The sequence below is a fragment of the Mirounga leonina genome, unplaced genomic scaffold (genome assembly GCF_011800145.1).
Source record: "Mirounga leonina isolate KUSES-001 unplaced genomic scaffold, KU_Mleo_1.0 Mir_175, whole genome shotgun sequence".
NCBI classification, from domain to species: Eukaryota; Metazoa; Chordata; class Mammalia; order Carnivora; family Phocidae; genus Mirounga; species Mirounga leonina.
Window position 1 is genome coordinate 21,693,699 of NW_023270453.1, and position 24,123 is coordinate 21,717,821.

Sequence of the window (24,123 nt, forward strand, 5' to 3'; positions counted from 1 at the left end):
AGGCCTGGGTTTTCAGAGCGCTTAAGGGAAGGCTGGGCCTGTCTGTGCAGGCCTGAGGGGTGTGCCCGAGGGAGGGGCTCTCAGAGTCTGTGTCAGCCTGGGGGCCCTGCTCCCCACACCAGGGGGAACACAGCCCCTCTCCCCGAACCTTGGCTGTCTCCCCAGCATGAGTGAGCAGTGTGCTCAAGGCCAGGCAGCCAGCACAGATGGTGCAGGACCACGCTGGCCTTGAGTCGGCTATGGGGAGGGACAAGGGACAGACACTGCAGGGTGCACAGGGGGGCTGGGGAGGGGCTTGCTCGGGCCTGGACTCCTTGGACATGCTCTTGCCTGGGGGGACCCTGTCTCCCCTCTCAGGATCATAGGCCTGCGCAGGCCAGCCCACCCTGCGGAGCAGGAAGCTGGGGAGGGGGGCCCCTGGGACACACACTTCCCTAAGAGTACCTGAGCAGGCCTGGCTCCCTCCCACCAGCCACAAAGGTTCATGGGAAAGCTGGGGGGTGGGGAGTTCCTCCTGTTGTCACTCCCTGCCCCAGTGACAGGGCTACCCCCCAACCTTCTCAATGTCCTGCGCTCTGCCTGGGGGGTGGAGAGGCTTCAAGTCTGCTCTCAAAGTGAGGTGTGGGGGGAGCTGGGCCTTTGTTCCAGGGGCCCACTGGGCCGCTGCTGAGGTAAGTCCCCTTGCCCCTTGGGGGTGGCAGCTCCCAGACCAGGCCCCAGTGGACACCCCAGGCCCTGGTGCCTGCTGGACTGAGCTTCCTCAAATATTTGTGGAACAGCATGTGAGCCCCGCAGTGGCTGTAAGAGCCTCGGGGGCGGATTCCTGGACAACTCTGGGCAGAGTGTTTTCTTGGGTGGGGGCATGCTAAGGATTGAACTCAACCAAATGGAGGACGAGGGGAGCCTTCCGTTGAGCACGCTAGGTCCTGGGGCTCACAGACCCTAGAGTGTGGTGCTTCCTCTCCCACAGCCTGGGCAGCAGTGGGGAAACCCCCAGCCCTGAGCAGCCCCTGAGCTGGGAGAAAGGGGCACTTCTATGTAATTCTCAGGAAGGAACCCCGGGGGTGGAGCCCGCCTCCCCCTTCGTTCCAGGCAGGCCCCCTGAGTCCGGGGACCAGTAACTGGTCCTCTCCAACTGGGATGAAACAGGCAAACCCGGCATCCTCACTCACCCACCTCCTCTCTCCCCAAGATCCCACCCCCACACTGCTCCCAGACTGAATGGGGTCCCCCGTCCCTGGAGCTGGGGGTGCGTCTTGGCATGGGAGGCTCAGTCAGGGAGCAGAGTGCACCCCACTATTCCTGTCCCACAGAGTGCAAGGGAGATTCCCAGGACGCCAGGTTTCTGCCCAAACCCACTTTTTCTGGTCTCCGGCCCCTTGGTCCCAAGACCCAGGCCAAGAATGACCCTTCACGCTGGCCCAGGCCCACCCAGGCACCTTGGCTGAAGCTCCCCAACGTGAATGGGAACAGCCTTGCTTCCAGGGTGCGCACAGAGCGCCCCCAGCGCCTGTCAACGCGCCCACACCCGCACCCCCGCAGCCGCGGCTCACCTGGCCTTCCGGCGGTGGAAGAGCGTCCCAGGCCCCAGGACGCTTCCTCTGCCTTGGCCGTGGGCCATGTGGGGTGGGGCGCTGGTGGCTGCCCGCCGCAGCCAGTCTCCCAACGGCCGGAGCGCCACCTCCGCCGCGTGCCCCGAGGCCCGCCCGGACGCGCGGGCCCTTTAAGGGCCGGGGGCGTGTAGCGGCCCGCCCCCTCCCCGCCGCGCCCGGCCGCCCGTTAAAGGGGCCGCGCCCTGGGCCCCCGCCGAGTGCGAGCCCCGGCGGAGGGCTGGGCAGGGCGTGCGTCCCGGTGAGCGCGCGGGCGGCTGGCCCCTCCGCACCATGTACACCATCACCAAGGGGCCCAGCAAGCTGGTCGCGCAGCGCCGCACAGGTGCGCGGGGCGGGGGGCGGGCAGGGCCGCCGGGGGGAGGGTCCGCGCAGTGACTGCCCAGGCGCGGCGGCGGCTGACGCGCCCCGTGCCCGCAGGTCCCTCGCAGCAGCAGGTGGAGAGCCGGCTCGGCGAGCTCCTGAAATGCCGGCAGCCCGCGCCGCCGACCCCACCGCCCCCGCGGGCGCAGCCGCCGGGACCCTGGCCCCTGTCGAGGTGAGACGCGCGGGCCGGCTGCCGGGGGCCGCGGGACCGAGAGGTTGACCTTGGGGAAGGTTCGCGGAGACCCGGCCACATGCTCGGGGCGGGCGCGGGGCGGGGCGTTCGACCCCGCCCGCGCGGGCGGCTCTGGCCTCCGCACCTCCGCGCCTCCGCCTCACCTGGCACCTGGCAGGGTCGAAGGGGGTTGGGGCGGATGTGCACGATCCCCTCTCCCACTCTGGCCCAGTGGGACCTTGGCGGAGCCCGAGTGGGGAGGAAGCGGACCAGCTCCTGGATCGGAGGAGCTCCACGCGGCTGACTCAGATGCCCCGGGCGACCTTGGGCGGCGAGGCCAAGGTTTGAGGCGAGCTGCCCAGGAAGGCGGGAGCAAAATCTCCTAGGGTGCTGGCCCGCAAGGCCTCCTGGCTCTGGCCCCGGCGGGAGGCTGCCAGCCCCGTCCTTGCAGGGCGGGCTGGGGGAGAAAGTGCACGTGGTTCCCTTTGGCCCTACCAGGGCACTGCTCTCCTGTGCCCTTCACCCAAAACACCCTGGCTGGGCACTGGAGGCCTCCCGCAGATGCTCAGGCCTTGTCGGAACCTGCAGTTTTCTGCCTTTCCTGACCAGCAGTTTTGCCAGTGCCCAACGCCTGCCCCACAGGAATCTCAGTCCTGGCCAATTTGGCCTCCACATGACCTTGACCTGGAGGTCAGATCCCCCCCCCCCCCCCCCCGCCATCCCCCAGAGCTGAGCCTTTTACTTTTTTGTTTCAGCTCTGGACCTTTGGTTTCATTTATTTTATGCATTTCCTGGACCCAGGGCTTTCTTCCAAGCCCACAAAAGCCTGAGGCCTCCTGGGCTAGGCGGTGGGTAGGGGCAGCAGATAAACAGGGTGGCTGACTCTGGCCCCCCCCAGGAAGCTCTGAGGGTGCAGGTGGTGGGGGCCTGCCAGGAGGGGGCAGCCTGTGGGGATCTTTCTGGGCTGAGGCCCTTCCCTAGGGTGGAGGTGGCTTCTGCTGGGGGCACGTTGACATTTTGAGGTTCCTTCCTAGTGATGAAAACGTTCTAGGGCAACCACAGGTGGGTTCTGAGGAGACAGGGGAGCAGGGCCTTGGAGGGCAATTCCTGGGACCCAGGCTGTGTTATAATATTGCCTTGTGATTTCAGCTTTGGTCCTCACGGCTGCCCTGCTGCCCAGAGGAGTAAACAAGACATAGGTGTACAGCCACGACTGGTCACCTAGGCAGATAACCTGGGAGCAGAGTGGTCCAGGGTGCCCCCCACCCTCTCACCTGGAGAAGCGTGTCACCTCCCTCTCCTGAGTCCCATTGCTGATGAAATCAGGGTGCATCTGTGCCAGGGTTGGGGCGTGCTGGGGAGGGAGATGGGAAAGACCGCGTAGAGCCCTTAACCCCCCCACCAGGCCTCACCTTCACCCTCAGCCAGTTGGGCATACTGCAGCCTGCTGGGTTAGGAGGGTGCTGACCAGCCTGGCCTGAGGGAGCGCAACCCTCAGCTTGTCTCAGTCCTGTGTGGGTCCTACTGCGTGCCAGGGAGTGGAAGCAGGCACAGCATGTGCTGGCTGTGCTGGGCCCCCTCCCAGTCCCCGTGGCCTTGAAAAGACCCTGCTGGGAGGCCAAGTGAGTCCCCCCTACCCCCTCTCCTGAACTTTCTTGGGGGGCCACCTTCCAGAGTGGCTCCACGCGCCTTCCTATCCTGATTTTTCCCCTGTAGTGCCTTTTTACTACCCGGCATCCCTCACCCCGACTTGCCCACAAGAGAGGGGTGTCTGGGCCACTGGTGCATCCTCCACGCCTGGTGTGCCTGGTGCGCCGCAGGTGCTCAAAGTGTCTGACCCGCTAATTCTGCAGGCTGGGTTCTGGCCTGCCATGGGGCCGTGCCTCTGAGCCGCTCTTGCTCCCGGTGTGAGACAGAGAGCAGAGATCAGTGCAGGTGACATTCATTGTCGGGAAGAAGATAAAATGACGCCACGTGACCCCCAGATGGTCATGCGAGCAGGTCGGGGAGGTGGCCTAGCAGTTTTACTGAGTCGTGGGCTTTGAGGTCAGGCAGGTGTGCAGGTATGTTCTGGAACTAGCAGCCATTCACAGTGTGTGACTTTGGGCGGGTCACTTCCCTGTCTCGAGCCCAGGGTCCTGGGCTGGAAATGGGTGGGTGGTTTACCGTGGGAGTCAGAGAGGAGACTCAGTGCCAGGATGCCGTGTGGGTGCTGAGCAGGGACACTGGAGTGTGCCTACGGCAGCATCCTTGGGAGCAGGCACAGTGTGGCCTTCATCCACAGGTGCATGCTCGAGCCAGGGCCCTTTCCCCAGAGGGCCTGTGGAGCATCCTATGTAACTAAGTCCCAGTGGGGTAGGGGGTTAGGTGGGTGCCTGCCTGCTCGGGCCCCTGCTCAGCCCTGGTCAGGCCACGGCCTTGGTTCCTGTGACCCACAGCCCACGGCTGCAGTTCCCTTTTTGGTTTTCCTTCTTCGGTGTCCAGCCTCCACTTTCCTGGAGTCTGCAGGCTTGTGGGGGTGGGGGTGGCAGGCAAGGGGCTGTCCAAATTGAGGACAAACCTTCATACCTTCTGGTTGGTGCAGCTCAGGCCTGGGAGGAGCCCCGCCCCCCTACATTTTCTTCACTGGCCTGGAGCTGGCGGGACCGGTGCCCCTCAAGACACTCCTCTTTATTTTAGTGCCCCTCTCAGCCAAGGAGGACCCCCGAGCGGCGGTGGGGCACCTGAGCCCAGGAAGGCGAGCAGGCCGGCGGGACCGCGAGTGCCTGGCGGAGTGGCACGTGCAGCCCAGGACTCCCGGCTCCCACCTCCTGCTGTAGGTGCGGGCCCCGCTCCCTCCACGGCCCCATCCTGGGCTTTGTGTGTGCAGGGCTAGGCCAGCTGCCGCCGGCAAGCGCAGCCCATCAGTGCCCTGGGCCCCACTGATCGCTGACCAGGACAGGCCCAGTGGCTCCCTGGACATCCCATGCCCACCAGGCTGAGCTCTGGAGCCTGGGGGCCATCGCCTCACTCAGCATTCCCAACCCCCTGTGGGCAAGAGTGTTGCCTCGTCTGGGACCTGCAGGGATGGGCTGGGGTTGAAGTCACAACTTCTCCACTCAGTGCTCTTTGGCCAGACCATCACTTAGGGCTCATCCCCACGGAGCCTGGGGCAGCCAGGAAGAGGGAAGGGCACCGATTGCCTGTTTGTTCTTTGGGTCCTTTCTCCCACACTGGGGACAGTGGTGAGATGGAGAAGCTTCGGCAGGGGGAGTAGAGAAAATGGCCGAGAATTGTGCCTGGCCAACTGTGGTTGGGTCAGAGTGATCTGGTTGTAGCTTAGATCTGAACGTGGGTTGCTGGAGGCCTGGCTGGTCCTGGGGAGGTGGGATGCAGGTGGCAGTAGGGGTGCCCGAGAGACTCTTGGAGGAGTACCTGTGTGCCTTGAGCATGGAACCCTGCTGGGGGTCTGGGGCACAGGGCTGGGGACTGCAGGTGCGAATCGAGCTGCTGGGGGTTTGGGCCTGCAGGAGAGAGGCCTCCTCGGCCAACACTGCAGCACGCAGCTACCTTGAAGGTCAAGGAAGTGCCCAGGCTGGGCCTGGCCTGGGAGTGGTGGGGGTGGCCTGAAGCTGCTCCTGGAGCTTTGCCAGGCATCACCTGGGCTTAGGACAGTTGCTGACTGGCTCCTCCCCCCTCCACAGTCCGGGACCAAGGCTTGTGTTCAATCGGGTGAATGGCCGGCGGCCCCCTGCCACATCTCCATCCTTTGAGGGAACCCAAGAGACCTATACGCTGGCCCATGAGGAGAACGTCCGATTTGTGTCTGAAGGTAGTGTCGAGGCCCAAGGGTGAGGCCTGGGCCCCTGTTCCTCCTCCCCACTGTGACCTTGTTCCAAGCAGCTAGAAGGCTGGGTTCTTCCTAGGCTGTCTCCCTGTTGGTCCTGTGACTGTCCAGTGGGCTGCCTACTCCCCTTCTTAGCTGGGGTCCTGGGTGGGAAACAGGAGGCCAGGGGCCTGGCTTAGCCCTACTGCCCTCCCCCCACAGCTTGGCAGCAAGTGGAGCAGCAGCTGGGTAGTGGCCCAACTGGCGATAGTGGGCCCAGACCTGTGCAGTACGTGGAGAAGACCCCCAGCCCCCGGCTGCAGAGTGAGCCCCCCCTGCTCTCAGGGAGTCCCCTCCACTCCCTCCAACCCTCACCTGGGCCCTGCTGCGTTCTAGCCCTAGGGGATTGGGGAGGGCGCTTGAACTTGACCTGCTTCTTCCCAGTGCTTGCTACATTTGGGTCTGGGGGAGGGGCTTGTGGTCAGCTCAAAGGGACAGACACTGACTGATCCGGGAGGCAGCATCACTGCCCAGCCTTCTACTCTGCCCACAGACTTTGTGCCCATTGACCTGGACGAGTGGTGGGCACAGCAGTTCCTGGCCAGAATCACTAACTGCTCCTAGCTGCCTTGGAAGGAATGCTGCCCCAGGGCCCAGCCCTGCCCCCCGCCAGGAGAGGACCATGGAGCCCTATTTAGCTGCCGAGGCAGGCCATCCTTCACCCTGAGTCTGGCCAGGAGCCGGCCACACCTGAAGTGCCAGCATTTGGACTCTTGCACCTGCTGACCCCTTGGACCAGCTGTCCTATGCTGCCAGGGGCCAGAAGCTGAATCTGTCTGACCTCAATCCTGCTCACTGTGCCCAGGGACCAGCCCCTGGGGCTGGCAGGGAGGAGCTCCACACTAATAAAGTTGAGAAACTGCCCTTTTCGAGTGGCCTTTATTTGGTATGTGGGGGGTGGGGTCAGGGTCCTCACATACTAGGTCCAGCTTTTCCTTGGCCCCATAGCTGCAGCTCTGCCCAATTCTGGCCTTCCTGTGTCCTGATGGAGGTGCTGGGGCCCTCTCTGGGCCAGCTCATCTTTCTTGGATGTCGCTGGACCTTACCCGGCACCACCCAGCTTTCTCTCCCCGTTGGCAAGTGCTTGAGCCCCATCTCACGATACACAAATGTTATCAACTGGCCGGGGTATCGAGTCCCAGAGGCCCAGGATTGGGGCCAGATCTCAGGAGGCTTAGTCCTGTGTCTTAACCCCCCCAGACCGAGTTGCCCTGTGGGACACTGCTTTGCCTCCTGGGTAGGTGGCATTGCCTGCGAAGTGGAGTGGAGTACCCCAGGTGTGGACGCTAGAGGGCTGGAGGTAGTAGAGTGGAGCCCAGTGGGCTGGCAGTGAGTGTGACAAGCGCATTCCCATACATAGGGGTGCGTGTCCTTCCCGATATACAGAAAGAAAGTCGGGCACCTCCCTGGTTCCCGCTGTAGCCTTGCTAGGGCATCCATAGGGTCCTGGCTTGGGAGTGGCCGCAGAGGCCCGGGCCGCGACGGCTCTCAGGGTGCCCGAGAGGCCGCCCACCGCGAGCCCCGCGAACCTTCAACCCCGACCGCGGTCACGCGACCCGGCTCTGGTCGCACCGCGGTCACGTGGCCAACGCCGCGCCGTCGTGCGCCCCGCCCCACCCCTCAGGTCACGTGGCCTCGCCCGCGTGACCGCAGTAGTGGCGCTGTTGCCAGGCGGCCGTTGCTAAGCGCGCGCTGCGTGCCCTGCGTGGAGCGCGCGGCGGCAGAGGCGGGAAGTGCGAGCGGCGACGCCATGGCGAAAGGTACCAGCGCGCGGGAGGCCGGGGCCGGGGCCGGGGGCTGGGGGGCGGTCAGCGCGGGGGGCGGGGGGGCCCAGTGGGACCGGGGCTGGCGCGCAGTAATGGCTGTCACCGCGGGGGGCGGTGGCGTAGCACAGACCCAGCCTTTGGCCCCTCCCTGGAAGGTCTGGAGGCTCACAGCGGGATGTCCCCCTTCACGGGCGGGGGTCTGACATCTGGGGACGCACCTTCATGCCCATGGGGGTCCTCACACCTTCATGGCTCCCCAGTGTGGCAGCACCCGTTCCTCAACGTCTTTAGACACTTCAAGGTGGGCGAGTGGAAGCGGTCCGCTAAAGAAGGCGATGTGGCTCCTGTCACTGTAAGTGGGCGCCGGGACTTGGCAGCAGCGGTAGAGACCCCTTCTGTCCTCCTGAGAAACCTGTCAGAACCACCCCAGGGTCATGCCGATGGTGCCCTTCTCGGCGTCCCTGGGTGGACAGTGCTGCCTCCTCTTTTTCTCTTTAGGATAAGACTCTGAAATGCACTGTGTATCGCGTCCGGGGTTCTGTCTCTGCTGGCAATTACATCCAGCTCCCCAAAACCAGTACCCAGTCTTTGGGGCTGACTGGCCGGTACCTGTACGTGCTCTTCAGGCCCCTGCCAGCCAAGCACTTCGTCATTCACCTGGATGTGGCCACCGAGGTGCCGAGCTTGGGAGTGGGGGTTGGGGGTGGTGGTGCTGCATTTCTGTAGTCCTTCTTGTCTGTTTATGGTCATGCTGTGCCTTGCAGGACAGCCAGGTCATCCGTGTGTCCTTCTCCAACCTCTTCAAGGAGTTCAAGTCCACGGCCACGTGGCTGCAATTTCCCTTCATCTGTGAGGCTGGGTTATCTGTAAAAGGTGATGTGGAAACGGGACACGAACGGGCTGCGGTAGTCCAGGAGAGGCGGCCTGAGAGCGGAGAGGGAGGTGGGCAGTCCCAGGTGTAAGGACAGGTGGTGCTGGGGGGACGTTGTGGTTGGGGCAGGCCAAGTACAGAGTGCCCTGGGCTGGCTGGTGAGACCGTAGGCACTGATCTTGGCTCGCGTTCTTCAGAGCTGGCCAGTGTTGCCCCCTCTGGTGCCCGTTGGACATGCCTACAGCTTGATTTGCATGACATTCTCCTGGTGTACCTAAACCGGCGCTACGGTCACCTCAAGAGCGTCAAGCTGTGCGCGAGTCTGCTCGTGAAGAGCCTCTACACCAGCGACCTGTGCTTTGATCCCGGTGAGTGCTGTACTTACGTCCTATGCTCATCCTGCAGCCTGCCTGTTCCAGCGCTCTCCCCCAGTCCCTGAGTTCTCAGCAGGAGGGGCTGACATCCCAGCCCGTGATGGAAACGCCTGTGCTGTGCCATCTTGGAGCCCCCCCAGCTCCTGAGGCACCTGTGGGGGGCAGGGGCTGGTGGTGGCTGGGCTGGTGGCACCTGGTGTTGAGACTCGCCTGGGCTGGAAGAGGGAGCTGGATGGGCTTCCTTCCCTGGACCAGCTCTGCTCTTTGTAGCTGTTACTATGGCTGAGGCCCAGCGGGCAAAGCTACCTGTCACACCTGTACCTCGAGAAATGGCATTCCCAGTGCCAAAGGGGGAGAGCTGGTATGACCACTATGTCCACATCCGGTGAGCGGCTCTGCCCATCCTGCGGGAGGTCAGTGAAGGGAGGTCGGGGTGGTCCCTGGACACTAAGTTTCTCTCTGCCCTGTCGAGGTTTCCAAGCGACAGCTCAAAAGCATCTCCTGAGCCGGTTCGGAAGAGCTGTTCCCCTCCTGAGGCAGGTGGGCCTGTGGAGTCACCAGAGATGTAGGCTCAGGCCTACAGGGATGTGGAGTTTCACGGGAGGGGGTGTTGATACTGTATGGGGGTGGCAAACCTGGCAGGGAGGTGCCCACAGGGGCCAGGGCTAGCCTCAAGGCTGTCCTGAGATGCCAGGATCACGTGGGAAGTTGTGTAGGGTGCCTGGTGTCCTCAAACTTTCCAACTAGGAGGGCATGCTGGGGCCCGGGGCAGAAGGGTGGGTTGAGCTGTTGCTGTGGCTTTGGAGGAGTGGGCAAGGCACTGAGACCATGCTCTCTGCAGGCCTCTCTGCACTCTGTTCAGTGACTTCTATGGCCTTTGACTCCATTCCAGATTTCCTGGGGCGCATGCTGCAGGTTCTCCCTCACCCAGTGGCTTTCAGCAATCCCTTCCAAGACACTCTGCCCTCCATGGTCCAGATGTTTGGCCCCACAGCCGTGAGTGCTTCTCTGTCCTTAGAGATGGGGCTGGAGAGTGGTGGCCTCAGGGTCCTGACAGGCACTTGTGCCCCTGCAGTCTTGCCAGGCCCCCTCAGTGCCAGAGCCCCTTCCAGAGGTCAGCTTGTTCTGTGAGCGCTCGGAGGTCCCCAGTACGAATGGCCCCAGTGACCGTAGCCAAGAGCGCTCAGCCGGGCCAGAGGTCACTGACAAGCATGCGGCTGGCAACGGTGTTCACGTGTCTGCTCCTAAGCCGACCATGGTGCCCGTGGCGCTGGAGGATGTGGCCGTGCACGAGGTCAGTGCCTACCCCCAGGAAGGTGGGGGGTAAACCATTTCACTGAGGTGGGTGGAGCCTTGGTGAGGTGTGGGTAAGGGCTGCTGGGTCTCTGAAACCTTTTGTCATCTAGCTTTCTGACAGAAAGCAGAATGGGCAGGAGATGGCTCTGGACAAGAATCTCTTCCAACCAAGGGTAAGGAGGCACCAGGTGATCTGTGGAGGCCTTGGACTGCAGGCAGGGGCAGGAGCTGGGGTCCCCAAAGGGTCTGGCACTGTGGCCAGCTCCTGGCTTCCTGACACAGGGCAGCCGGCAGAAACCACCTAGGACTGCATTGCTTTCTTGGGAGGGAGAAACTAGCCTGGGCTGGTGCAGTCCCAGGGGGATGGGAGCCTCACCTCCTGGGGTCTCACTGTGAGTTTGCCTGTTTCAGACCTTTCTCCCGGATCCAATCCTGAGGCTCAAGGGAGTCATTGGCTTTGGGGGCCACAGTACCAAATGGGTGAGGGATCCAGTATTCTTACTGGGCCGTGTGGGTGTCAGTTACGCAGAGGGGGCAATGGGAAAAGCCCGTGTCTCCCTAAGGTGGTTATGTAGACATCTAAGCTTCCTCAGGGTGTGGAACCCTCACCCCCCTGCCCCCACACCGTGGATGCCTGGTTCTGCCTGTGTCTGCACATGACTCAGCATTCATTCAGCAGAAGCGTGGACTTTCCAACCCGGCATCCCTTTTTTCTGCCGCATGTGCAGGCCACGTTAGCATGGCCCGGGTGCTTGAGCTTCCCTAGACCTGAGAGCTCTCACGTGTTCCATGAGGCTTTGATGCTTGTCTGGTGTGTGGGGCTGGTGTGGGTGCTAGTTTTGGGTCTGTGTGGCCCTGTGCTTGCCAGGTCCTTCTAGACACGGACTGAGTGTCTGTAGGTCCTGGTGTTTTGTTACTTGAACTCAGTTTCTAGTATTGCAGACAGGGTTTGGAGGAGGTCTTAGGCGTGCATCTGTGTGTGTGTGCGCGCGTGCTCCTGACATGGCGGGGGATGTGCTGGGGTTGGGGAGAGCGGAGGCCAAGCAGCCTGTGACGTCCACATCTGGCCCCTGTGCACAGGCCCTGTGGACTAAGGACGGGGCTGCTGTGGTGTATCCCTGCCACGCGGTCATCGTCGTCCTGCACATTGACACCCGCGAGCAGCGCTTCTTTCTCGGCCACACGGACAAGGTGGGCGCCACCCGCCCGACCCAGGGGAGGCTTGTGCCTGCGGGCGCAGTGCTGTCTCCTCAACCTACCATGTCCTCCAGGTTTCTGCCCTGGCGCTGGATGGGAGCAGCTTGCTGCTGGCCTCGGCCCAGGCCCGGCCCCCAAGCATGCTGCGCCTCTGGGACTTCCACACCGGGGAGTGCCTGTCCCTGTTCCGGAGCCCGGTCCATGTCCTCTGTTCCCTTAGGTAGGCGTGGGACCTCTGAGAGGGGTGGGGGCCCAGCCCCCGCCACGCTGACTGCTTTCTTTCCATCCGCAGCTTTTCCAACAGTGGGGCGCTGCTCTGCGGTGTCGGCAAGGACCGCCACGGGAGGACGGTACCGGGGCCGGGTCAGGGAGGTGGAGTGGCCCGTGCCGGGGTGCAGGCAGAGTCCTAAACACTTAGGAAGCAGAGCTCCCCTGGCAAGCCCCCTGCCCTGTGCACCGCCTCGTGTTGTCAGGCCCATGGACAGAGTTGCTGTCCTGCTGGCTGTGTTTGGCGTGTCAGCCATCCTGAAGTCAGGTGCATTTGAAGCGTTGGCGTGTTTCAGCCCGGGCCCTGCTTGCGGGTCGGTGTTTTCTCTGTTCCCACAGACGGGCCTAGCTTCGAGTGTGGAAGCCCAGGGGTACACCTATAGCTTCTTCTGGGCCATGGGGCCAACATCCCCACCCCCTCAGCCACTGAGCGCTCAGGCGGGCTTGCGTAGGGAAGGAGAGCTGAGGCCTGGGGGAGGCCAGGTAGGGTCGGTGGTGGGCCGCGGGTACTCAGTACAGGCTTATTGCAGATGGTGGTGGCCTGGGGCACGGCCCAGGTGGGACGAGGCGGTGCGGCAGCCCTTCTCGCAAAGGTGCACACCAGGGTTGACATCCAGGCATTTGAGGTGGCCCTTTTTGACGAAACCAGGTGATGGTGCTGTCCTTGCACTGTGGAATGAGGCCTTGGCAGCCACAGGCCCTGATGGGGGCTGAGCCTGCCGCTCCCTGGCTTGGGGGCCACCACAGTATCGCGCTTCTGCCCTGCAGGATGGCGTCGTGCGGGCAGGGCAGTGTGCAGCTGTGGCGGCTGCGAGGGGGCCAGCTGCGCTCCTGCCCTGTGGACTTGGGGGAGCACCGCGTGCTGGAGTTGACCGACCTGGCCTTCGGCCGGGCCCAGGATGGCCATATGCTGTGAGCTCTACCCTCACCCCCGTAACTGGCTGGGTCCTGTTCCCACCTGCCCCTTCGGCCCTCACCTGTCGCCTCCCTGAGCAGCTACGTGTGCGGCCGCAGTGGCCACATCTTGGAGATCGACCACCAGCGCATGGCTGTGCGGCACGCTCGCCGCCTCCTGCCCTCGCGGAGCCCTGGTGGCCCTCTCTCACAGAAGCAGACCTTTAGCTCGGGTAGGTGGGTCCCTTGCTGCATGGGGGGGCGGGGGAGCCACCCTGATGCTGTGGGCTGACTCTGCCCCACTCCCTAGGCCCCGGCATTTGCATCAGCAGCCTCAGCGTGTCCCAGGCCCTATGTGCCATGGGCTCCGAGGATGGCTACCTGCGCCTCTGGCCCCTGGACTTCTCCTCTGTGCTTCTGGAGGCAGGTGGGACCATGAAACCGTCTTGGCATCAGAGTTGCCCTGGGAGGGTCGTGTTCCTGGGTCATACCCTGGCTAGACGTCAGTCCCAGGGCTCCAGGGGGTCGAGTCCTGAGCCAGGGAGTGGGTGGTCATCGGGGAGCTGCCTGTCCTACCCCATGGAGAGCAAGGAAATGGGTTTGTCTGTGTTATGGAGGGGGCCGGGGAGGTCACCGAGCCACCCTGTCCACAGAGCACGAGGGCCCAGTCACTTCAGTGTGCATCAGCCCTGATGGTCAACGTGTGCTGTCTACCACATCCTCCGGCCACCTGGGCTTCCTGGATATCCCATCCCAGGAGTACAGCATGCTGGTTCGCTCCCACACCGCTCCGGTGCTGGCCCTGGCCACCGAGGGCAGCCGAGGGCAGCTGGCCACGGTGTCCCAGGACCACACTGTCCGCGTCTGGGACCTGGCGACCTTGCAGCAGGTGGGGTGCAGCCAGAAGGGAGCCATCGCAGAGGGAGGGACTGAGGGCCAGTGGGTGGGGCCCAGGCAGGCGTGAAGCACTGGCGGGTCCGTGGGGCCACCTGGAGAGATGGGCTCTCAGGCTCTTGAGGCCAGCTGGTAGCCCCATCCCTGCCCACCCTCATGGACCCCACCCTCCAGCTTTATGACTTGAGGTCCCCTGAGGAGGCCCCGTGTACCATCGCCTTCCACCCCATGCGGCCAGCCTTATTCTGCGGCTTCAGCAGTGGGGCCGTCCGTTCCTTCAGCCTGGAGGCTGCTGAGGTTCTGGTGGAGCACAGGTGGGTGCCCAGTTGGCTCCAGCCCCACAGACACCCGTGGCGGAAGCTGAGGTGGTACGTGGGCAGCTGGGCCGGGCAGGAAAGGGCCATCCACAGAAAGCCCCAATGCCCTGCTGCCCCCTGGGGACACAGGCAGGACCAGCTGTGAGCGGTCTGGGATGGTGCAGCTCAGGGCCAGGGCAGTGGCTGTCCCTGTGTGGTGCAGGTGTCACCGAGGACCAGTCACCGGCCTGGCCGCCAGCCCCGACGGCAGCCTCCTGTTCAGCTCTTGCTCCTGGGGCACCTTGGCCCAGTACCACTGCGCCAGCACCCCTTGCCGCGTCCTGCGTGTGGCAGGTCAGGCCCCCATGCTGCCCCGTCCAGCCTCCTGACCATGTCCTTGTCCGCTCCCTGTGGGGTGGGGCTTGTTCACTACCTACAGCTCCCGGGTGAGTGTGGTTTTAGAACTTCTTAGGCCCCCCAAAACGAAAGGTCAGTGAGGGTCTGTGCCAACCCTGCCCCAGGAGGAGGTGAATGGCCTGAGCACTAGGTGGGGGTTGGGTCACCCGAGGGCATGTGTTTCCTCTTGTGGCCACTTGGTAGTAACTTGGGCCAGCCAGGCGGTCACTTGGCAGCCGGTCGTGGTCCAGGAGAACCCCAGCTGTCCCAGCCGTAGCTCGTGCCCACTGCTGTCTGTTTGCCACAGCTGGGGGCAGGTTTGGGTCTCCACCCAGTTGACCCTGTGCCTCCGTGCTGCCGGCAGCTAACGTGGTGTGCCGGGACGCCCACCCAACCCCCAATGCCTTGGTGGTTAGCGGGGATAGCCGTCTGCTGGCCTTCGTGGGTCCCTCCAGGCATGTGGTGACTGTCATGAATGCGGCCTCCCTAGAAGAGGTGAGTCAGCTGGAATCTTCTGTGTGTCCACGTTGGCCTGGCTGGCAGACTCCATGCATATATCCCCAGCGGCGGCCACATGGCTATCCCGGGTTCCACCAGGGCGGAGGGAGCAGGGAGGGGCAGGGGCTCTCCTTGGCCCTGTGTGGAGTGGGAGGGGGCAGGTGGGAGGTCAGGCTCACCCCCGAGAGGATCTGATCCTTGCTGCCTCAACTCATAGACACAGAACGCGTAAGCCACAGGCAGGCAGGAGTGCGGTGGGTGGGTACCTGAGGCTGCTCACCTCCCGTGCTCTGGCGCCGGGAGTGCAAGCTCTGCCTGGAGGCCCTGCCCGGTGGCTGCTTGCTGCTCTCCCCCAGCTGCTGCAAATTGATGTCGGTGCCCTGGACCTGGCCAGTAGCCGCCTGGACTCGGCTGTGGCCGTCTGCTTTGGCCCTGGACCCCCTGGCCACCTCCTGGTGTCCACGTCCTCTAAGACAGTCACGGTGCTGGATACCACGTCGGGCCGCGTGGTCCGGGAGGTGAGCCCAGGGCTGTGGTCGGCAGCTTGACCTCCTCTTCCCTCCGGGCTCCAGCGTTAGTGCCTCCAGTGCCTCGAGGAGGGGGAGGCCCGGGCTGCCTGCTGCTCCTTGGAAGTGGCATTTCTCGAGAAGGGCGACTTCCTGTGTCCGGGGCTCTGTGATTTCTGCTCTTTCCTCACCGACCGACAAGAAGGCTTCTTGCAGCTGCCAGGTGTCCACCCTGTGGCCTGCCCCTCCCTGGCTCTCAGCCGGGATGCCCGCTTCTTGCTGATGGCCACTGACCGGGCCATCAAGGTGTGGGACTACCCAACGAAGGCCTGCCCCGGCTGCCAGGTGGGGGCCACAGGCAGGCGCATGGCAGGTGGGTGGCAGGGAGGGTAGAGGATGAGACCCCCAACTCCCCTGTGCCTGCTGGGGCCTGACACCCCTGAAAGCCTCCTCCTCGCGCCCCCGTCTGGCGGGTCGGGGACTCTCAGCTGGGTCTGCAGGATATGTCCGCTGTCTTGCAGCGTGAAGCGCTGCTTCTGCCCAGTGCTGGGAGGACCGTGGTGCCCTAGCTGTGCCTCGACGGTCTCTCTCTGACTCCCCTTGTCTCCAGGTGTATATTGGCCACTCAGAGCCCGTACACGCTGTGGCCTTCACCCCTGACCAGCAGCAGCTCCTCAGCGTGGGGGATGCCATCTTCCTCTGGGACATTCTGGGTCCCCTGGAGAGGTCTCCCCCAGGAAGGCAAGTGCCTGCCCTAGAGCTGCATCCACTGGCCTTCAGCTACACCCTCCCATCTGATCTCTCGTTGTCTCTGCAGTGCCAGAGACTCACCCGGGGCACCCCCGACCTGCAAGACTAGTGAGTGGCCCCACCGCAGGGGCAGGCTTTGTGATCACCTTTGGTGCTAGCTCTGCAGTCTCGGGGGTGGCATAGCGCCCCTTCCTCTCCTGGGGTTCCTAGTGCAGAACTGGGGGTGTGTGGTACAGGCTGACTCTTTCTGTCCCCAGGCCTGGATGCAAAGCAGCTGGAGGACACGGTGTCTGGGGCCAACGGGCTCCCCCGGCAGCAGGTGCCTGAGCCATCCCCGGCATCCCCACTCCAGCTGGGCATCTGTGCTGGACCCCTCAAGGGTGATGGTGGTAAGGGTGGAGGGCCCAGGAGGGACTGCTGGGTGTGTCTCTGGTCCAGGCCTGGGGGGGGGGCGGGGGCAACGTTGCTCTGCTCCTTCCTCTCACTGCTCCCTTCTCCCCCTCTCCCCAGGTGCCTTCTCCTTGTCAGATGAAGAAGGACCCTCTGAGGAGAGCCATAGCCCTGAGGGGCTCCATCAGGCCTCAAGCCTGCCCATGCTGGTGAAGGAGGCCAGTGGGGCTGGAGACGGGGTCTGGGGGTCTCCAGGGGCCCCCTGGGGCCTCAGCATGGGTCCCCACCCCCATAATTGGTCCAGTAAGCAGAAGAGGGGCAGCAGGGTGGGGCGGGGATACTCATGACCGACCAAGGTGTTTCATGGCCTCCAGGTGGCCTAAGGGAGGCCCAGCCGCTTGACGGGCTGAGCTGTGAGATGAGCTACAGGGCAAGTAGGCTAGTCTGAGGCCCCGGCTGGGCCTGGCTAGCAGTGGGATGCAACCCATCTGCGCCCTCTGACCCCACATGTCTGCTGTGGTTCAGACACTTGTCCTACCCAGCAGTGCCGGGTGACTGTGTGCAGGGAGGGGTCTCTGAGGGGTCATGGGTGCTTTGATGTTTCGAGGCCTCTTCCTTTTCCCTGTCAGGTGCTCGGAGCATTGGAAGAGCTCAGGTGCATCCCTCTGCTCGCCCTGACTGCTATAGGCACTTCCTGGCACGCCATAAGACCTCCCCGCTGGTCAGGGTCAGTGGGGGTGGAGGATCCCCGCAAGCCTTTCACAAGCAGACACCCGATGGGCCCAGAGGTGGGGGTGGCATGGCCCTGTAGTTTCTAGGAGCGTTCTTTCTCCCTAGGAAACTCGGTTTTCTGGGGTCTCCCTGGGGCGGCTTCCAAAGCTCACAGCTTTGGTGACAGGGCTTTGATGTAGATCTTGGTGACGGTTCCCCTGCAGGGGACTCATCTACCCTGTGCCTGCACTCTGGCTTGGCTGGCCAAGGCTCTCGCTGTCCTGCAGATGCCCAGAGGGTCCCCGGGTGGTGTCCTGATGAGCCCTCCCTTTCGGCCCTGGCTGCTTCCCATTTCCTGCTCTTGCACCTGTGCCCTCCCCAAGATCCTCCCCCGCCCGGGTCTTGCTGCCCTTACTTGGCCTCCCTGCCCTCCAGTTGCCTCCCACACCCCCCACTCGCACTTTTCTGTCTGCACCCTCAGCTCTGCTGGCTTTTTGTGCGGGTGTTGGGGCCTGCGTTCCTGCCGTTTGTCTCCTGGGAGCCTGCATCTCCTGAGGCGTCATCCCAGGCCCCAGCCTGATGGGGGAGAGCCTGAGTTGGGGGGTGGGCGGGCACTATGCGGGCACCCCAGCGTCCTCTCTCTGTCCTCGCAGAGCGCCTCTGTCTCCGACGCCAGCGTTGAGCGTCTGCTCCTGAAGGCCGTCGTGGGCTACAACGGGAACGGGCGGGCCAATGTGGTCTGGAAGCCAGATACAGGTGGGGGCGCACCCTGCTCTTAGCCCAGAAGCTGCAGGGAGGGGCCCAGCTCTGTCCGCCCCTAGGACAGGCCCCAGGGAGAGCCTGTGAGCACTTGCCATCGTACAGGGTTTGGGTGGCAGGGTGGGAGCAGTGCCCAAGCCAAGACGCGTTCTCCTGGTAGCCTGTGTGTTCTGGCCTCGGAGCGGGCTTTCCAGGTGTGAGCCCCTGTGGCTGTGGAAGCAAACAGGGAAGGATGCACCCCGGGCCCCGGCCGACTGGCTCCGGGGTGCCTTCCCTGCCTATAGGCTTCTTTGCCTACACGTGCGGCTGCCTGGTGGTGGTGGAGGACCTGCATTCTGGCACCCAGCAGCACTGGCTCGGCCACCCCGAGGAGATCTCCACCCTGGCCCTTAGCCACGATGCTCAGGTGCCCGCCTTGCATCCCGCTCTGTACACCCAGGGCTGACGTGCAGGTCAGAGCCTGGATTCTTGAGAACCACGGCTGGCTCTCACCTCCAGAGCAGGACGGGGGATGCTGCTCCAGCCTTCTGTCCAGCCAGAACCAGGATGGGCCCGTGGGCCACCCCCTCCCTGCTGACTGCCTGCCCTCCTGCCCGCCAGGTCCTGGCCTCTGCCTCGGGCTGCAGCGGCACCACCTCTCGCTGCCACATCCGCATCTGGAATGTGCCGGGGGGCTCCTGCCGGCACCTCATTTCTTACCACAGTACCGCGGTGCAAGCCCTGGCATTTTCGCCAGATGACAAGCTCCTTGTCACACTGGGTCAGTTGGGGTGTGGGGAGGACAGTGGCCTCTGGACTTCCCTGCCTGTCTTGGGACCCCTGGGCAGCTGATGCAGCTAGCGTGTGCCTTCGCCAGGGGACTATGGGGACCGCACTCTGGCCCTGTGGAGCATGGCCACCCATGAGCTCCTGTCCTCCACCCGCCTCCCCGCGCCAGTGCACGGCGTGGCCTTCAACCCCCGGGATGCTGGCGAGCTGGCCTGCGTGGGCCAAGGTGCCGTTACCCTGTGGCTCCTGCAGCAGCGTGGGACCAGCCTCCGCCTCCAGGTGCCGGGACTCCGAGGGTGTTCTGAAGGACGGGGTGTGGCTGGACCCCAAGATGTTGCTGATGCACGCTGCCCTTGTGTCCCGTCAGGCGCGGCGAGAGCCCATCCCTGAGGAGGTGGGGGCTGGCGAGCTCACCTCGCTCTGCTTCGGGGCCGCACCTCTGCTGTACTGCGGCTCTAACACCGGCCGGGTCTGCGTCTGGGATGCCAGTGCCGGCCGCTGCTTCCTGGCCTGGGACGCGGACGACGGCGAGATTGGTGGGTGCCCTGGCCTCTCCCTGGGGGACCTCGTCTCGAGCTCTGGGCTCTGGGGAAGGGGCTCATGCCGCTCCTGCCTCCCAGGAGTGCTGCTGTGCTCGGGGGCGCGGCTGCTGAGTGGCAGCAACACCAGGCGACTGCGCCTGTGGGCGGTGGGGGCCGTGCCGGAGCTGAGATGCAAGGGCTCGCGCGCCAGGTGAGCTGCCGTGCGCGTCGCTGTGCCGGGGGGGGGGGGGGGGGGGGGCGCCAGTGTCCCAGGTCCCCCTGTGGGCTGCAGCCTGAAGACAGGGACACACCCCCGGGACACCAGGCTCCCAGGGCTGCCGCTGCCGCCGCCCTTTCAACCCACTGCCCGCCCCCCCACCCCCACCCCAGGTCCAGCTCTGTGTTGATGGAGCGCGAGCTGACCTTGGACGGGGCTGTTGTGAGTGCGGTCTTCCACGACAGCATGGACATGGGCGTGGTGGGCACCACAGCAGGCACGCTCTGGTACATCAGCTGGGCCGAGGGCACCAGCACCCGCCTCATCAGTGGCCACAGGAGCAAGGTGAGGGCGTTTCCAACCTGGACAGAGGCAGGGCGGTAAGGCCCATGTGTCCTGCTCTGCCCCTCCTTTCCCCGGCCTGTTCCAAGTCTAAGCCCAGCAGTCAGACGGGTTTGTGTGTAGATGGTCCAGGAGGTCCCCGGATAAGGACAGCCTAGAGCTGCGTGCTTACCCCTTGTCCACCCAGGACCCACAGGCATCCCCACCCAGGCCTTTTGGCCTCCTCTGTCCTTTCTCTTACTTTTTTTCTTGTAATTTACTTGTTGAAAAAACGAGCTGCTTTGTCCTGGAACCTCCCACCGGCTGGGTTGGACCTGCCTCTCAGCCCTAATGTTCTCTGGGGTTCGAGAGGTCTGGAGGCCGGGCCAGGGTCTGGTCAGGGGCTGCTTGCCTGTTGGCATTGTGCCTGGAGAATTACTCACTATTCGGGTACGACTTGCCAGTGGTGCTAGTCTGATCCTGACCAGGAGAGACGGCCTTGGGAGCTTGCTTTCTCCGAGGTAGAGCTCAGGCAGGAGCTGCAGGGTGGGCGAGTCTCTTCCTCCTGGGCCGGGTCTCCTGAGTGCTGGCTTGATTCCCCAGCCTCCAGCGTTGGTCTACAAGTTTGTGCGGCTCTGTGTGAGCTGCTGGATGGAAATGTGGGTCCAGCCTCCTCGTGGTCACTGTTTTTCTTGATGCTGATCAAGCCCCATCTTTAACCAGTGGCAGGTTCTTCGAGTTGGCTCCCGAGTCCTTTTCCTTTTTTTTTAGTCTCAGTTCATTTGTTCAGATGTAATGGTTGCCATCAAGGAAATTTGAGTTTGTGGTGGGCGAGTATCGTGAGCTTCTTGTGTATTTCTGATGATGGCTCTGTGTTAAGGTACAAGGTATATGTTGTCTTATCAGCTTGAAGTCTGTGGTGTTGATATATTCACAGAATTGCACAACCGTCACCTCAATCACATTTCAGGGCATTTTGCCTCTCCAAAAGGAAGCCCCGTACCCTTTAAACACCCCCCCTCCTCCCCGATTCCCCTGCCCATCCCCTGGGACTCACTGACTAACTCTGATTCTGTGGACTCACCTGTTCTGGGCATCCCTGGCTGTGGGCCTCCTCTCTCTGAGCACGAAGCCTCCCGGGTTTGTCTGTTGTGTAGCGCGGGTCAGTACCAGATAGTGTTCCGTGTTTCCTCATCCACCCGCACCCACACACTTGGGGCCTGAGTCCTTGACTGGAGCTGATGGGCATTGGTGATTTCCCTCTCGTGTGGAAGGACAAGGTGTTCCAGGCTCCCCCTCTGTAGCTCTGCCCAGAACCAGACTCGGCTGTTCCTTCTCAGAGTCTGGGGGCCCCTCCTGTGGGAAATGGACATAGGGGCCCGAGTGCCAGAGGGGCCAGTCACTGCTCAGCCAAACAGCTGAATTACTATTTTTTTTAAGTGAGATGTATTATGAGTTTGCACTTACCCTTGAAATTCACATTCTAGGCTAAACTATTCTGTGTTCCCTTGTGGGCATGTGGCCTCTGTATCCTTTTTCCTGCGCTCTGCTGCCTGGGCTGTCTTCCTTTACTTTTTGTGTGTGGCCCTCTGGGGACATGTCGTCACACATCGTCACGTCACCACTTATTAGGGCCTGCCAGGATGGTTCCTTCTGTGCTGTCTTAGCAAGTGAGCCATCAGGTTCGATTGACCGGGGGGCTTCCTGTAACTCTGTCCCACCCAGGTCTCATGTGGGGACACTTGGGAGGGAGGCCAGGATGGTTTCTTTATGCCACATGGAGGTGGATGGGGCCAGGCAGGCTTGTGCGGAGATGGATGCTCTCGTCAGAAAGACCCACCGGGGGCGCCCGGCTGGCTCATTCGGCAGAGCGTGCGACTCTTGATCTTGGGGTCGTGAGTTTGAGCCCCATGTCGGGGGCAAAGATTATGTAAAAAAAATAGAATCTTTTGGGGCGCCTGGGTGACTCACTCGGTTAAGTGGCTGACTTCGGCCTGGGTCATGATCCTGGGGTCCTGGGATTGAGCTCCTTTTTGGGCTCCCTGCTCAGCGGGGAGTCTGCTTCTCCTTTGCCCTCTGCCTCTCCCTCTGCTTGTGCTGTTTCTGTCTCTCTCAAATAAATAAAGTCTTTGGGAAAAAAAAAAAAAGAATCTTTAAAAGACAGAACAGACCTGGCCCTGTTGTGTCTCCCCTGTGCTCGAGGGCCAGGCAGCCTCAGTGGGCGCTGGCTGGCTCCTTGCAGGTGAACGAGGTGGTGTTCAGCCCCAGCGCATCCCACTGGGCCACGTGCAGTGATGACGGGAGTGTGAGAGTGTGGTCCCTGGCCAGTATGGAGCTCCTGATCCAGTTCCAAGTGCTTAACCAGGTACTAGGGGGCACCAGGGCTGAGCCCAGACCACCTCCCAGCCCTGCCTGGCCTCTGTGTCCTCCCTCAGTGTCCATTCCAGCCCTGGGGCTGGGCCCATGTTCCCCATCCCCAGGGGAGTGCCTGTGTCTCCCTCCTGTGGGTCCCCAGAGCTGCCTCTGTCTGGCTTGGAGCCCCCCCTCCTGCGGATCCCCAGAGCAGCAGCAGGTGGTGGCCGGCTACAGTGACGGCACGCTGCGTGTCTTCAGCATCGCCCGAATTGCAATGCAGCTCAAGATGCACCCCCACCAGGCTGCGCTGACGGCTGTGGCCTACTCTGCTGATGGTGAGGAGTGGGGGCCCGCGGGGCGACCGTGTAGTCACCTGTCTGGGCTGGGGGCCAGGGGCTCGCAGGGTGATGCTGTGGCCCTGGCTGGCCCAGGTCAGATCATCCTCTCCGGAGACAAGGATGGGCTTGTGGCTGTGAGCCGCCCCCGCACGGGGATGACCTTCCGTGTACTGAGTGATCACCGGGGTGCTCTCATCTCCACCATCCAGAGCACGAACAAAGAGGTGAAGTAGCTTCATGAGCTGGCAGGGCCTGGCCTGGGGAAGCTGGCAGGGGAGGGAGATTGGGTAGGGCAGGGCGGAAGGCACCCACCGGCCTTTACCCACCCCCAGTATGGAGACTTCGGGGCACAGGGTGCCGACCTGTGGCTAGCTGCCAGCTCAGACCAGCGCATCAGCATCTGGGCTGCCGACTGGCCTCGGGGCCACTGTGAGCTTGTGGACTGGCTGAGCTCCCCATCGCCCACCCTCACGGAGGTAAGAGTCCCGGGGGCACCAGGGGTGGGGACGGTGCCTGCCCAACTGACCACAGCATGCTTTGCCCCTCCACAGGTTGCCAGCCATCCCCTGCCCTGTCTTGTTGCCTTCTGCCCGTGGGATGGGGCACTGCTGGTGTGTGCGGGCCTCGGCGTGCATCCAGAGGTGGCCTTCTACAACCTTCACCAGAAGCAGGCATGTGTACCCCCCACCCCCGTGTGGTGCCAGGAGCCCGAGGGACCCAGGGCTGGGGAAGGGAGGCTCACACTCACTGTCCACAGATGGTGGAGAGGATCCCACTGCCGTTCTATGCCGTGTCGCTGAGCCTGTCCCCCGGAGCCCACCTCGTGGCCATTGGCTTTGCTGGTGAGTCCTGGTGGAATTGGGACTCCAGCCCGTCTTGAGTGGAGTCGAGGGGATTCACCCATACCCCCACCTGAGACATACCTCTCATCTCAGTGCCCCAAGTTCCTCATCCCTGAAGTGGGGTAAGGGCACATGCCCCAGGGGAGTTGTAGGGTCAGGAGATGAGGGGCGTGGGGTGCTGATTGCAGCACCCAGCTCCAGGGCCTCAACAGAGGGACTCAGTGGCCTAGCTTAGGGCCTAGCAAGCCCCATGTGGTGGGGCAGTGGGTGCTGATGGGCCCTCCTGTTAGCTTTGCTGCCCCTGGTCCCAGCTGTAGCGGGCCCTGGGATGTGGAGGACACAGGGCTTTGAGCACACATTCCTCCAGAGGCCCCGGCACCAGCACAGGTTGGAGGACCCTGGGCCCCGGAGCTCCACAGACACGGGTATGACGGGCATACACTTCGCCTGCCCAGGCCCAGCCCCATGCCATCTGCCCACAGAGCATGTGCTGAGGCTGGTGGACTGTGAGTCTGGGGCCGTGCGGGACTTCGCCGGCCATGATGACGTGGTGCAGCTCTGCAGGTTTGCCCCATCTGCCCGGCTGCTCTTCTCAGTGGCCCACAGTGACATCCTGGTGTGGGAAGTCACAGGCCACTGGGCCTCCCGGGGGGCCTCGAGCTCAGGGCCCCCGCTTGGCTGAGAAGCTGGGTCTCGCCACACCAGACGGGCCTGAGACTGCCAATCATCAAGACCTGAACTTAAGGAAAGTGCTTGTGGGCTCTTTACCTGCGGGCTTGTTTCGAGGTTTCTACCTTGTAGAGTTCAAATAAACGTGCGTGTTGCATTCTGGCATCGTCATCTGGTCACTCCGGGCGCCTGCTGTCCTGGCCTGAGCGCAGCC

The 24,123-nt window shown here is 63.2% G+C and overlaps 2 protein-coding genes across 4 annotated transcripts; both read left to right on the forward strand.

Annotated features, from left to right (window-relative positions):
* The first annotated feature begins 1,768 nt into the window (after positions 1 to 1,768).
* MCRIP2 (MAPK regulated corepressor interacting protein 2) lies at positions 1,769 to 6,877 on the forward strand. 3 transcript variants are annotated; one of them, XM_035021825.1, is made up of 5 exons: positions 1,772 to 1,935; positions 2,031 to 2,148; positions 5,832 to 5,959; positions 6,176 to 6,242; positions 6,507 to 6,877. In XM_035021825.1, exons 1-5 carry the CDS (start codon positions 1,884 to 1,886, stop codon positions 6,520 to 6,522), a joined length of 381 nt encoding a protein of 126 aa, XP_034877716.1. In that variant the 5' UTR covers positions 1,772 to 1,883; the 3' UTR covers positions 6,523 to 6,877. The 3 variants fall into 3 exon arrangements, with proteins under 3 accessions (XP_034877717.1, XP_034877716.1, XP_034877715.1); XM_035021824.1 differs by having other exon boundaries at positions 1,780 to 1,935; positions 6,176 to 6,277; XM_035021826.1 differs by lacking the exon at positions 6,176 to 6,242 and having other exon boundaries at positions 1,769 to 1,935.
* Positions 6,878 to 7,646: 769 nt separating this feature from the next.
* On the forward strand, positions 7,647 to 24,074 carry WDR90 (WD repeat domain 90). Its single transcript, XM_035022457.1, has 43 exons — positions 7,647 to 7,773; positions 8,040 to 8,131; positions 8,278 to 8,454; positions 8,544 to 8,652; positions 8,848 to 9,018; positions 9,295 to 9,409; positions 9,497 to 9,564; positions 9,917 to 10,020; positions 10,100 to 10,318; positions 10,431 to 10,493; positions 10,732 to 10,800; positions 11,401 to 11,511; positions 11,592 to 11,737; positions 11,810 to 11,867; positions 12,315 to 12,433; positions 12,553 to 12,696; positions 12,781 to 12,911; positions 12,989 to 13,105; positions 13,332 to 13,567; positions 13,747 to 13,886; positions 14,092 to 14,222; positions 14,629 to 14,759; positions 15,119 to 15,280; positions 15,485 to 15,613; positions 15,879 to 16,126; positions 16,185 to 16,192; positions 16,276 to 16,407; positions 16,529 to 16,711; positions 17,038 to 17,135; positions 17,773 to 17,875; positions 18,163 to 18,284; positions 18,479 to 18,638; positions 18,735 to 18,925; positions 19,014 to 19,182; positions 19,267 to 19,378; positions 19,558 to 19,729; positions 21,948 to 22,070; positions 22,221 to 22,395; positions 22,492 to 22,622; positions 22,731 to 22,874; positions 22,950 to 23,069; positions 23,156 to 23,240; positions 23,723 to 24,074. Exons 1-43 carry the CDS (start codon positions 7,764 to 7,766, stop codon positions 23,920 to 23,922), a joined length of 5,628 nt encoding a protein of 1,875 aa, XP_034878348.1. The 5' UTR covers positions 7,647 to 7,763; the 3' UTR covers positions 23,923 to 24,074.
* The last annotated feature ends 49 nt before the right edge of the window (positions 24,075 to 24,123 follow it).